This window comes from Lates calcarifer, linkage group LG2, assembly GCF_001640805.2.
Source record: "Lates calcarifer isolate ASB-BC8 linkage group LG2, TLL_Latcal_v3, whole genome shotgun sequence".
In the NCBI taxonomy this organism is placed as follows: Eukaryota; Metazoa; Chordata; class Actinopteri; family Centropomidae; genus Lates; species Lates calcarifer.
Window position 1 is genome coordinate 4,757,429 of NC_066834.1, and position 12,750 is coordinate 4,770,178.

At 40.8% G+C, this 12,750-nt stretch overlaps 2 protein-coding genes across 2 annotated transcripts; one reads left to right on the forward strand and one right to left on the reverse strand.

Moving 5' to 3' along the window:
* Positions 1 to 575: 575 nt before the first annotated feature.
* Positions 576 to 7,478, reverse strand: grk1a (G protein-coupled receptor kinase 1 a). Its single transcript, XM_018683799.2, has 7 exons — positions 6,147 to 7,478; positions 5,504 to 5,631; positions 4,947 to 5,104; positions 4,052 to 4,135; positions 2,886 to 3,010; positions 2,243 to 2,444; positions 576 to 1,568 (listed from the first exon to the last, which is right to left on the reverse strand). The coding sequence occupies exons 1-7, from the start codon at positions 6,846 to 6,848 to the stop codon at positions 1,276 to 1,278; spliced, it is 1,692 nt and encodes a 563-aa protein (XP_018539315.1). The 5' UTR covers positions 6,849 to 7,478; the 3' UTR covers positions 576 to 1,275.
* Positions 7,479 to 7,804: 326 nt separating this feature from the next.
* LOC108888014 (ATPase H+/K+ transporting subunit beta) lies at positions 7,805 to 12,268 on the forward strand. The gene is made up of 7 exons (XM_018683807.2): positions 7,805 to 8,635; positions 9,624 to 9,752; positions 9,841 to 9,954; positions 10,050 to 10,255; positions 10,384 to 10,446; positions 10,863 to 10,955; positions 11,437 to 12,268. The coding sequence occupies exons 1-7, from the start codon at positions 8,524 to 8,526 to the stop codon at positions 11,593 to 11,595; spliced, it is 876 nt and encodes a 291-aa protein (XP_018539323.1). The 5' UTR covers positions 7,805 to 8,523; the 3' UTR covers positions 11,596 to 12,268.
* Positions 12,269 to 12,750: the final 482 nt, after the last annotated feature.

A 12,750-nucleotide genomic window follows, 5' to 3' on the forward strand; every position in this document is an offset into this window, starting at 1 on the left:
TGAGCGGGTTTTTGATGTCTGTATCTCTGGTCATGATGTTGCAGCGCTGATGTGGAAGATAACAGCAGCAACATGAGTTGACAGCGCCCTCCATCGGCCAACGCTTGATAAACGAGTTCAACCTGTTTCTCACTCTGTTAAGAATTGACTGTTCACAGTGTGTAGATGTGAACTGATGGTTAGATGGGGCTGCAAATAACGTTTTTTTTTTCCATTATCAATCCAATCTGCTGATCAATTTCTTGATTTATAGATTATTTTGTTTATAAAATATCAGAAAAATGCCTTTTGAAATTACCACAGCTCATGGAGATGTGTTCAGGTGTTTTGTTTTATTTGACCTGCTCTCCAAAATCCAAAGATGTTCAGTTTATTCAGTAAAGAAATGGAGATAATCCTCGTGATTTCCAGGCTGGAACCAGGAAATGTTTTGTAATTTTGCTTCAAAATGTGACTAAAATCAATAAAGTTACTGATTAAATTTTCTGTTAATCAGCCAGTTGATTAACTAATCTTGGCTGTAGGTGGAGGGACTGGATTTGTTGATGTGTCAGTCACACACAGAGCATGGTGAGTTTAATGACGAATATTTATTCAAATTCAGAAATATCTCTGCGGCAGGTGGATACGAGCTTATTCACACTTCTGACACTGGACACACTGGAGGAGCATAAAGTGGAGATGCAGACAAAAACGTGTAGCACATGTGTTCACAGGTACGAGTGTGTCATGTCATCTAAATGTATCTGTCATGTAAAATGAGTTTGAAAGAGTTTCTAAACACATGAGACTCAGGGCCAGTGAAGGATGGCAGCCAAACACAACCAGAGATCTTCACTATCTGGGCTTCTTGTCATGTTAGGAAATAGAAATGATCGTTTTTACTTACAGTTCATTCACACTGACACACACACAATTATTGATCATTCATACCTGGAAAAACCAACAAAAAATCAGTAGTAGTACAGTGTAAGAAACAGATATAATGTTAGACAAAAATGTGCCACACAGTATCAGCACATGTAAACTCAACATTTTACAGTAAAAAAAGGACCAAGAGCTGTTAAAGCATTAAGTAACTGTAAGTCTTTGGCTAGCGTTGTAGCAAAAACACAGAAAAAAGTGCATTATCATTACCTATTGGAGCAGCAAAAAGAGTTAATCATCATCAATAAGAATCATTTCCCTTGAGATCCACCACCAACCTGACATCTTGTACAAAAAGTGCTCAAAAATAAAGTTCAGCTCACAGTTCAGTTCACGGACTGAAGCCTCTCACGACACGGTGCAGGTGGAGGACTTGGGCGGCTGCTCCAGGATGGACTCGCGTCGCAGGTCATTGGGCAAAGTGCCGTCCGGGCCCCAGACTGTGAGCTCGCTGTAGATCCCCATCTCGATCATCTCCTCCTGCCAGGGGATGGAGATGTTCCCCGAGGCGAACTCGCTGAAAAAATCCTTGTCCTTGTCTTCCAGCTGCACGCCTTTAACGGTGGAGAAGGCCCCGACGTCGTCAATGTTCTTGGCATAAACTGTCTTAGAGTCTGGCACGAAAGGTGGCGGAAGGATCCCTGTGGAGACGCAGCACAGGAAGATGTTTATGTCAAGCAAAAAACATCATCTTTTTGTGTTTGACCTCTGTGCGTGTTTTAGTTGCTGCTTTTTGTGGAGCTGAACTTGTATTATTTAAAGTTTTCTCTTGTGCTGGGTTTTTGAATCTCAGTTAAATGTGTCTTTTATATTGTCTTAATGCCTTTTGTGTTTCATGTAAAGCACTTTGTGTTGACTTGTTGAAAGGTGCTGTACAAATAAACCTTGACTTTATCAGCTGTGAAGGAAGCGATTACCCAGAAACACTTAATAGTTCACTGGCAGTTAAAGTCTGCTCTTTGCACAGAGCCTTCATCAGGATATTTTACAGAGTAGATAAAAGCACATCCTAAATATACTCTACAAGATGGTCGAATCTGAGTGTTTGTCGGTTATATGACTAGAATCCAGCCTCTAAAGAAGCTCTGGTTAAGATATTTTCACATGGCAACTGCTGAAAGTAGATACTGAGGATTAAATATGTGTCATGCCCAGTAGCAACACTGTAAAATATATTTTAAAAGTCCTACATAATAATATTGGAATAATTACAAAAACAACAGCAGAAAGCATTTAAAACTGAAAACTATAGAAACAGATGTGTGCATGTACACAAGCAGTGACTGGTAAGGACTTGTTTCTGTCTGAAACAGACCTGCGTTCAGTTTCCTCCAGTTGATCTCACTGAAGAAGGGGTGCGTCCTGAGCTCGTCACACGATCCGTTCTTGAAGCCGAGCCTCTTGTCGACCTCTTTGCACAGCAGACCCTCACAGATGGACCGGGCGTTCTCGCTGAACTTCTCTGGATACATCACCGGATCGTTCAGGATCCGCTTCTTCACCACCTTGTTCTCCACCTCCAAACAGAACGAGCGTCTCATTTAAAACTTGCACACATCACATTAGTCCAACAGTCTGTGAATGCACCAGAGATGAAAGCTCTTATTTATTATTTATCTGCAGGACATGCAGCTGAATCCAGGCCATTCAGGTTTATATTCATACTCAATCATTCAAAAACACTCTACAGTACTGCTTTAAATCCTTGATGAAATAAATATCTATAGTGATGTGCACAGATAACAACACTAACGTGTAAACATGTGATAAAATCCTCAGGTTTAAAGTTAAATGAGGGGTTCATGTTTCACAGCAGTATCAGCATCAAGCCACAGGTAGGTGATGTTGAGTTATAAAATCTTAAAAGACTGTTACTGGATTTATCACACAGGTTTTATAATGCAGCCAAAAGAACCAACAAAAACATGTTAACAACACATAATGAAATCTGTGTTTACCTTCTCTCCTCGGGTCCTGAAGGGTCCCTTGGCAGCCAGAAACTCATACAGAGTGACCCCCAGAGTGAAGTAGTCGACAGAGTAGTCGTACTCCTCTCCTTTCAGCAGCTCTGGAGCCATGAAGCCTGCAGGTGAGAGAAAACAAGTCATGACTTCTCTGTTAAAGACAAAAAGGATCAGTTTCCACTTTAAACTGCTCAACAGCTCAAATTTCACCACAGCTGCTATTAAAACATACATTTACTCAAGTTCTGTACCTGCAGTTCATGTGGTACACACTGTATTTCAGAAGGAAATACTGTACTTCTTCTTACTCCTATAAAGGTTTGCAGCTGCAGCTTTTCTTACTTTCATTTTACTTTACTTGTTTTCTAAGCACTGCCAGTGTGTGTGTGTATGTGTGTGTGTGTGTGTGTGTGTGTAAGTCTGGTGACAAATCGACAAATTGTTTCTTTCTCAAATCTAAAAACATTTAATGTGTTTTTTTTTTTTTTTTAAATGTGCAGGATGAAAGTCTAAGCACCGCAATGTTGTCTTAATAAAGTGAGTTCAAGTGATGGACAGTGTGTTTCAAAAACATTTCATGTATAAAATATCAGAATTTCACTTAAAAAAAAAAATCAGTGTGTGCTGTGTGTATCACTGTAGAATGAAAACTCTTAACTTTTAGATGACAACTACAACATCAAAACACCACTGATATGATACTGTATTAACAACTGAACACTGAATGACTTTAAATACTTCCACAACTCAAACATAATTACTTTTTATTATAGTTTATCTAAATTTAATATGAAACACAAAAGCCTGCTGTCAAGACTCTGACTTAACCCTAACCATAAGGCAATGTTGACTGTGCTCATACTATCTATTAATGTTGATATGCATGAGCCTGGATTCTACTTTAGGGCAGATATTCAGTCTCTTCAGTCACTGTGCTCTGTTATAAAGTGGCAGCATAGTTTCACTCCAGTCATTCAGGTAACACTGGTTAGAGGTGACGGCAGCGCAGAGTATAAATGATATGACATGGGACATGGTAACTGTTGTATATTAATTACAGAGTGATGAGGAAAAACACTGTAGAGCTGTGGGGCTTGTTCACAGATCCTGCTGCTGCCACCAGGCAAATGTCAGTTTGGCGATTGTTTTGTCGACTGTACCTGGAGTCCCAGCGTAGCCCTTGATTTTGAGCTGATCCTCGGCGAGCTCCACGGCCAGACCAAGGTCAGAGATACGAACGTTACCTGCGAGAACAAACACCAGGGCAACGTCAAGAGCTGCACACGTCACAGATACTAATGTTGACCTGCACTCTGCGTCTCTGACTCGTTAACTGTGGCTGAGCGATAACTCAGAGATGTCCTTGTGTTTGGTGTGAAGTGTGTGTGGGTGGTTCAGTGTGTGTGTTTTGACCTCAGGAGGCCAAGAGACATGTTTTTAAAGTCAAGGTGAGGGGCTATAATTTCATTACAGTGTAGGAAAGTGGTATATCTTCTTGTAGGCTGAGGGGGGTTAAGTTTAATTGTGTAAAGGAATAGTTCAACATTTTAGGAAAGGTGCTTATTCATTTCCTTTTATGTCTGAATTGTAGACATGAGGCTGGAGCCAGGAAATTGTTAGGTTAGCACAAAGACTGGAAGCAGCCTGGCCTTTTCCAATACTCTACAAAAGCACTCAGTAAAACCACATCTTTTCAGTCATTTTTATTCTTTCAATTTTGCCTGAATTTAACAAACAAGATACAAAACGTTAATTAGTGAGATTTTGAGATGCTTCCAGTATTTCTGCTATCGTTAAGCTAAGTTAATCTTCTCCTGGCTCCAGAGTGGTACCAATCTTCTCATCTGATTCTCAACAAGGAAATGTCAAATTAATGCTTTAGTTAAATGTTCTAATGGTCTAAACATCAGACAGTATCACACAATTGTCTATTAAACTCCCAAATTAACCAAAAATCTATCTTAACAGTCTGTAACAGATTTACAGACTGACTGTGAGAAACCTGGGCAGAGCTCTAAAAACTCAGTTTGTCTTTCTTGTACACGAGTGTCTGACCTTGATTGTCCAGCAGCACATTCTCTGGTTTGAGGTCTCTGTAGATGATCCTCTTCTGGTGGAGGTGCTCCAGGCCCTGGATGATCTGAGCAGTGTAGTAACAGGATCGTGGCTCATCAAACCCTGGGTTGTTCTCATCCACGTTATAAATGTGATACCTGGGGGCGAGAGAGAGAGGACTCAGAAAATAAATCAAAATAAATGATTTGAACACATCACATGTGGTTTTGGGATACTGTATTGATGTTGGGATATTATCAATCAAGACAGTAATCAGCAGATAAATCAATAATAAATAATAATAAATGATATAATCGTTAGTTGCAGGCCTACATACAGTCCATAAAGGTTCATACAACAAATAAACACTATATGTAGACATTTATGATAGAGCATTCAAAACAATCTGAAAGAGAGAAAAGGGCAGATCTAGATTTCAATGCAGGGTATATCAAAGGGAAAGATTGGAATATGAGGTTAAAATAAAGTTTAAAAATACTATTAGTAGGAGATGTTGTGGTCGGGATGTCAGGAAGTGAGAGTGAATGAGGCCTCACCTCAGGTCTCCGCCGTTCATGATGGTCATGACCAGACACAGCTCTGTTTTCGACTGGAAGGCGTACGCCAAAGAGACAATGAACCTGCTGTGAACTCGAGCGAGGATCCTCTTCTCCACCATTGCCCCCTACGGGACAGGAAGGGACAGCAGATATGAGAGGATATTTACAGTGTTACCCAAGGCTACCAACATCTTCATTTTCATTTCCTCAATATTGAAGGTCAAAGAGTTAAAGAACAGCAGGCTTTGACTTGTGCATTGAAACAGGTGTGCTGTACAGAGATAGATCAGACACTTGAGAGATTGTACTGTACTGTAAAGCGAGTTGGACAGAAAGCATATTTGACATAGTAAACTTATAAAATCCAGATAATTCTAGCAATATTTTGAGAGGACACTTTTTTGTTTCTGTTCTGGGGACTGAGCTGAAGATTAGGAAATCCACTGCTCCATTTCCAAACATGGCAGGATCGGCACTTTATAAGGAGATCAAATTGTTCTAATGCTGAGGGCACTAATCATATAAGCCAAAGGTGCCGAACCAACTGCAATGTGTAACAGCCTTGAGTAAATGTCTATTCTACACCTGCGTTTTCACTCTTTCCCAATGGGAAAGGACTTGTCATGATTTGCTTACTTACCCCATAGCCTTTTCTCTTCTTCAGCCTCTTCTTGTTGAGCTTCTTGCAGGCGTACAGTTTCCCTGTGGCCTTCATCTGACAGGCAGACACCTCCCCAAAACCCCCTTTCCCCAACACACGAAAATCCAAGAACCAATCCTCTCCCATTGGCTGCATCTCCAGCCACTTCCACTGAAGAAATCTTTTCAGATACATGCTCTCCAGGAAGAAAGTGTACGGCACTTCCTTGAAAAAATCCATCACACTGTTCATGGTCTCATTGAGAAGATCATCCCCTGCCTCTTGGTGTTTCTCTTTGACCTTTGTGATGCCGTTCTCTGGTAGGAAGGGGCAGAAATACTTGGCGCCTGGCTCCATGTACCGGGACAGCATCTTGCTCACTTTCTGCACACGATCCTCGTCCTCAGCCATGTTGTACTCCTCAATGTCCTTCCACAGGCGGCAGGGAGCTTTGTACTCATTGTTGGAGTCTAGGAACTCCTGGAAGAGACGTTTGCCGATGGGTTGCTCCACACAAACGGTGTGGAAGCCCAGGTCTAAAGTCTCCCGCAGACCCTCGCACACTGTGATGTGAGGCAGCTTCAGGTGGGAGTGGTACTTCTTGTCTCGACCGGACGCGGCGTTGGCAGTGCCATCAACGCTCCCACGGGCTGAGATGTAGGCAGAGTTGGCCACCACTGTCGTCAGGCCGCCAATATCCATGGTGACACAGTGGAAAAGTGAGGCGGAGGGGCTTAGAAATGTGTGAGACGCAGTGAAAGCAACAGAGAAAAGGTGCTACAGGGATATCAGTGGATGTGGAGAAGGAGATGTGATGGGGATTTCTTCTTCCTCCAGTGATTCAGGAGCAGAGAGTATCATACATATGACCATCTGCTCGCTGCAGACAGCCACAGAGAGCTCGGCATCTCCGTCAATGAGTCCCTTCTCTTCCTCTTACACACATGCAGACACACATGCAGATCTACCTGACTCATCACCTTTCCACAAAGGGATTTATGTAACTCTGTTAAGGCTTTATCCTCTGTTGACCCATGTGGACGCTGCAGACACAGACGAGGGAAAGAGTGAAACAAAAACACATGATGGGAAGATGGAGAATGAAAGTGAGAGGGCTGGAGGGAGAGGACGGGTAGATGTGGTATGCATGGAGTGGGCTGGTAATGACAGGAATGTGGTGAAGCAGAGAGAGAGAAAGTGGCACAACAGCCACTGTCAGAGAGAAGAAGAATAGTTTTTAGCTCGGGTAGTAACATGACTGAATGATGATGAAATAGCACACACAGTCAAGTTCCTCTCCTAATGAACTGTAATAAGTTTGGTCTAAATGTCAATCTGTCCGATACTTTTATGATCACACCTTTGTGTTTACGTACAGCTTCACAGAGCTGCTAGCATGGCTCCAGACATGTATTGTTGGCCATATGGTTTAAAGGAATCCTTACAAAAAGATACAGAGGGATATGATATACTGTATATGTAAAGATATATGATACATATAAAGATAAAAAGCTGTGTCTGGGGTCATCCTCCTCTTTGACATCTAATATTTACAATATAATAAAAGTAAACAGTCCCCAAAAGTGGAAAATGAAGTGGTCTGTCCTACTGCAATGACAGTCAATCAGTGTCAGTGGACGCACTGAACAACACTGACGTCCCTTCAGCCATATTATTTGAAGATTTGCTGCTTTTTTCCATTTTAATCTCTGCAGATTTGATATCTTTTGGTCTTCGACACAAGAAGAAAACTGTCAGACAAAACAAGATGTCACCCTCTGTTCTTGAGGAACTTGATGGGCAATTATATTTTTTGCTTTTCATGGGTTAACATTGAGCAAATCTGTTGCAGATTGCACATTGTTGCAGTATACTCCCTTCTTCTATATTAAGAAAAGTACAATGTTTCAAGGCCAGTCTGGCTCTTCAGCATAAACAGATTCAAACAGACTCTGTGCGTCTGCTGGGCTGCTCAAGGTGATCCCGAGGTTTCTCCAAGGACTAAATAAGTGTTTAGTGAAGAGGGAAGTTCACTTGTTCCAATGACAGCCCACCTCGGCTTCCCTACCCGCTGCGTGCCCGCGTTATCACGGCCTTATAAATACTGAACAAGAGATAACACATACATCACACTCTGGAGCGACATCCAGGGAGTGAGTTTTAGCTTTTTACTGTGAAGGAGAATGAGACAGGGGACAAGACATAGAGCACACACCTGAGAGGGCCTCAAAATCTCTGAGGAGGGACAGGAGAGAGGATAAAACAAATACTACTGTTTGTATCTTCACTGAGGGAAAGAGGAGGAGAAGTAAAAAGCAGAGTTGAGTAGAGGAGAGAAAAGGTTTGCTGTGGATCCTGGTCAGCGCAGAGCTTCATCATGGCCACCCTCAAGGAGAAGAGGACCTGTGGGCAGCGATGTGAAGACTTTGGCCGTTTTGTCTGGAACTCTGACAACGGGACGTTTATGGGCAGAACACCAGAGAAATGGGGTAGGAATAAAATAATAGCTTCATGATCTTGTACAACATTAAATAAACCTTGGGAATATACAGAGCAGAACAGAAACATAATACAGCCTGATGGCTCTGTGTTAACTACAAAGATTATTTAAATTGTTATGAGGCTGTAGAGAAGTTGAATCGATATATGAGTCAAGAAAAATGAAAGACTGAACTTTGGTGTACTAGAAAAAGGGGTTTATATTATTTTGGCTACATCTGGAACAACTGAGATTGACCTTTACAACATCCAGTTTTCAATAGGCTCAAATGAAAGTTTGTTCTGTCTTAAAACAATACGCAGATGCTTCCTGACATGATTCACCATTCACAGATTGTAAAATTCAGTTTAAATAAAATAGTAATTTTCCAAAGTGAGTCTTTTTAGACCAGACAGTGTTTCCTTGCTGAGCTTCATTTTTTCTCTTTCTTTTTTTTCTTCATATATTTTGTGTATAAAATGTAAATATGCAAAGTAACTTGTAACTAAATGGTAAATACATGTGGTAAGTGTACCTAGTTAAGTCCCAGCACTGCATGTAGTATTGAAACCGACTTGATAAATTCTGACCCTGTCCTTTGAGCCAGTTGACTCTAGAGGAATATCAAAATTATTTCCTGAAACAGAATCACAAATTCAAAGTCTATAAAATAAATGTTAGTGTGTATGTGCTAACACACACACAAATCATGTACGTGTTCCACTCTGTGTGACTTTTCCTGTCCTTTTAATATCACCACAGTGAAGTGTATGTTTGCAGCATGTGAGCAGGGAGAGATAAGCCCGCTGTCGTAAGATAAGCTTTGGTTTTGTATTGTTTGATCTTACAATCAGATTAAATTCAGCTCATAATCACAGAGGACACCATGACCTCCGCAAATATACAAACACCAAGTTGTAACCCCAAGTTGTAACTCTGCTCTGTGTCATGACTGTTTTCACTTTAAATAATTTAATATCAATCTGTCTCCTCTACAGTGTACATCAGTCTGTATTATGTGGCCTTCTACGTGGTGATGACAGCCCTCTTTTCTTTGGCAATCTATGTGCTCATGTACACACTGAATCCGTACGCGCCTGACTACCAAGACCGGTTAAAATCTCCAGGTAAAACAACAACAACAACAGCAACAAAGATTTAAAACAATAATAAACTAAACCTGCTTCTCAACCAGCTCTCTGTTTGCTTGTTCAGGGGTGATGGTGTGGCCTGACACCTACGGAGAGGAGGTTATTGAAATCACCTACAACACATCAAACAAGGCCAGCTGGATGAAGATGTCCAACATCCTTCACAAGTTCCTAGGACGTTAGTATTTATGTAGTTTACAATAATCAAACATTTAACATGGTAAAAAAAAAAAAAAAGACATGTAAATCTTTCTCTCTCTCTCTCTCCTTCAGCCTACAACGACACCAAGCAGAGTGAATGTAACTACTATAACTGCACCAAGGGAAAGTACTTCATCCAGAAAACCTTCTCTGCTCCTCACCACACAAAGTGGGCATGTCCCTTCAAGCAAAGCATGCTGGGACCCTGCTCAGGACTTGAGGACCCCACGTTTGGCTACAACTGCACCATGCCTTGTGTTGTCATTAAGATGAACAGGGTACGTTTTACTATTAGACATCCCTCTGAGGACTTTGGAAAAACTTGGATTTAGCAGTACATGAACAAAAAAAGAAATCACATATGGTGATCATGACTCAAGGTAAATGTTCTGTTTTGTTTCTGCAGATCATTGACTTTCTGCCTTCTAACAGCACCAACCTTCCCCCATACGTCAACTGCACTATACTGGTAAGCAACGACTACATATATGTGGTTTTAACAGCATGCATTAGAGAAAATGAGTCTGAAGTTTTACACACGATTTAATGGGGCACTCCAGTGATCCAGGACATCAGCAGGCATTGTGAGAGATAAATTAAAGAAAGAATGATCACAATCGATGCGGCAGAGACAGAGATATGCGGACTTAATGCCAGTATGGGTCAAGCTACAAAAACGCTGAAGCTGACATTTGGCAGAATCTCTCTGCCTGGTAAACATGTGTGTCTATCAGCCCCAGTCTGTAACACAAAACTGCATCTCTCCAAGCTACGCATTAGATATTACACGGCTGTTTGTGACAAGTAAACTGCTTTTTTAATGTGTAAAATCAGTAGAGTGCCTCTTTAAATATGATAAGATTTTTTGTCTATATTTCTTTTAAGGAGGGACACGACAACGTGGCAAAGATTGAGTATTTTCCTGACAATGGAATTATGGATCTCTCTTACTTCCCTTATTATGGAATACTGGCACAGGTAAGCAAGACAACAACATGACCACTGAGTCTGAATCAAGACACCGTGTGTTTCTGGCATTAAAAGCAAGGTTGGACTATCAGCTGGGTAAAGCAGACAATGGTCCCACACTCAATGTGCGTCACTTGGGTTGATGTGTCATGACTAATTAAAGCCTTAAGGCAGCTTCTGCATTATTACCTGTCAGTGTCAAGGGGCCCTGTGTCAAGAAAACTGTATGGTGCTGACAAGCCTGGATTACAATCTTAAGGTTCTACAGGACGTACTTCATGGATATTCCTAAATAAATCAGTATTAAATTAACTTAGAACCAAACTGAGTTAAAGAACATGATGCACTAATCCGACCCTGGGTGCATATTCCTAAATAAACTAAATATTCCAGAATACGTCTCCCAAACAATTTCTTTAACTTTTATCGACATGATATCCCAGAAGAATAAACAATAAGTCTGCATTGTCTCCTTCCTCCTCTTCCTCAGCCCACTTACGTCAACCCGTTGGTGGCTGTTCGGTTCAGCCTGGTCGGAGAGAGGCAAGCCAAGATCCAGTGCAGAGTGGTCTCCAAGAAGATCAGCTACGAAAACTTCCATGACCCCTACGAGGGAAAAGTCATCTTCTACCTCAAAGCGTTGAAATGAGAAACAGAGCAGAAGATACTCAGATATATCCCATAATCATATCACCTGTCAGTAACAAAGACAGAGCAGGTGATCAACAGTGATTCTGTTTATTTAACAAACTACTTTTATTCAACTTCATTAAACAGTATAGGCCCACTTAAATCTCTGTGCTGTGTGGTGCTTTTATCAACGTGATTTGTTAAGCTTTGCTGACTCGTGAACTCCTTTGTATTCTGATTTTGAGATTCCGCCCTGAAATAAACGTGTGTAAGTAACATGTGAGGAAAATTTATGTTGAGCAATTATGACTGACAAACTCAACTAGATTTTGAGGTGAATTGAATAGGTTGAATAGGTGAATAGGTTAAGAAACAATAGCAATGTCTCTCAATAAAATAAATAAAAAACATTCCAATTTCAGTTTGGTCTCATAAAAGTATTTTACAAAGCTCAAGCTTCATGATTTATTCTTAGTTTGTAGAGAAAAAACAAAACTATCACTTGTGAAATATGAAGCAGTATACCTGTAAAAATCTACACGAGTACAGTCTGTGGAGTATTTATACCCTCACTAATAGGATGATGATGATAAGGTTTCTCATATATCTGCTGACTGCAGCAGTTTGTGGGTTATCAGCTTACACAGTACAGGTGTTCACAGTAGTAAACACACACACACACACACACACACACACACACACACACACTATTAGATTTTTATGTCAAGGAAACCCTGTCTAAGAAGCCAAATGCCATTTCCTAGAAAAAGATGATCGTGCTGGATGATGAGCTAACTCGTGTTTGATCACATGGATTCACTCATATGGACCCTGGCTTGTGTTTTATATTTGGATTGCAGGGGGTGTGAAGAGGGAGGACTAATGCAAATTCCTTTTTTCTTTTGAATTCTGAATACTTCAAGTTCTTAGGGGTTTTTCAATGAAACAATCTGAATAAGAAAAGTGATTCTTCATGTCCACACTAAAACCACAACCTGTGATGAGGAGACGATGCTTCATTTTTAAGGGGTTACAAGCCAAAACATCTCAGACATGTCCCTCTCTGATGTGGATTTTGTGCAATAAAGTTTTTTTTGTGTGTTGACAGAGCCTATAAATGATGTCTGTATGTATATATTTATACTGCAGCTGAGCTCCCCAGTTAGACAATTAA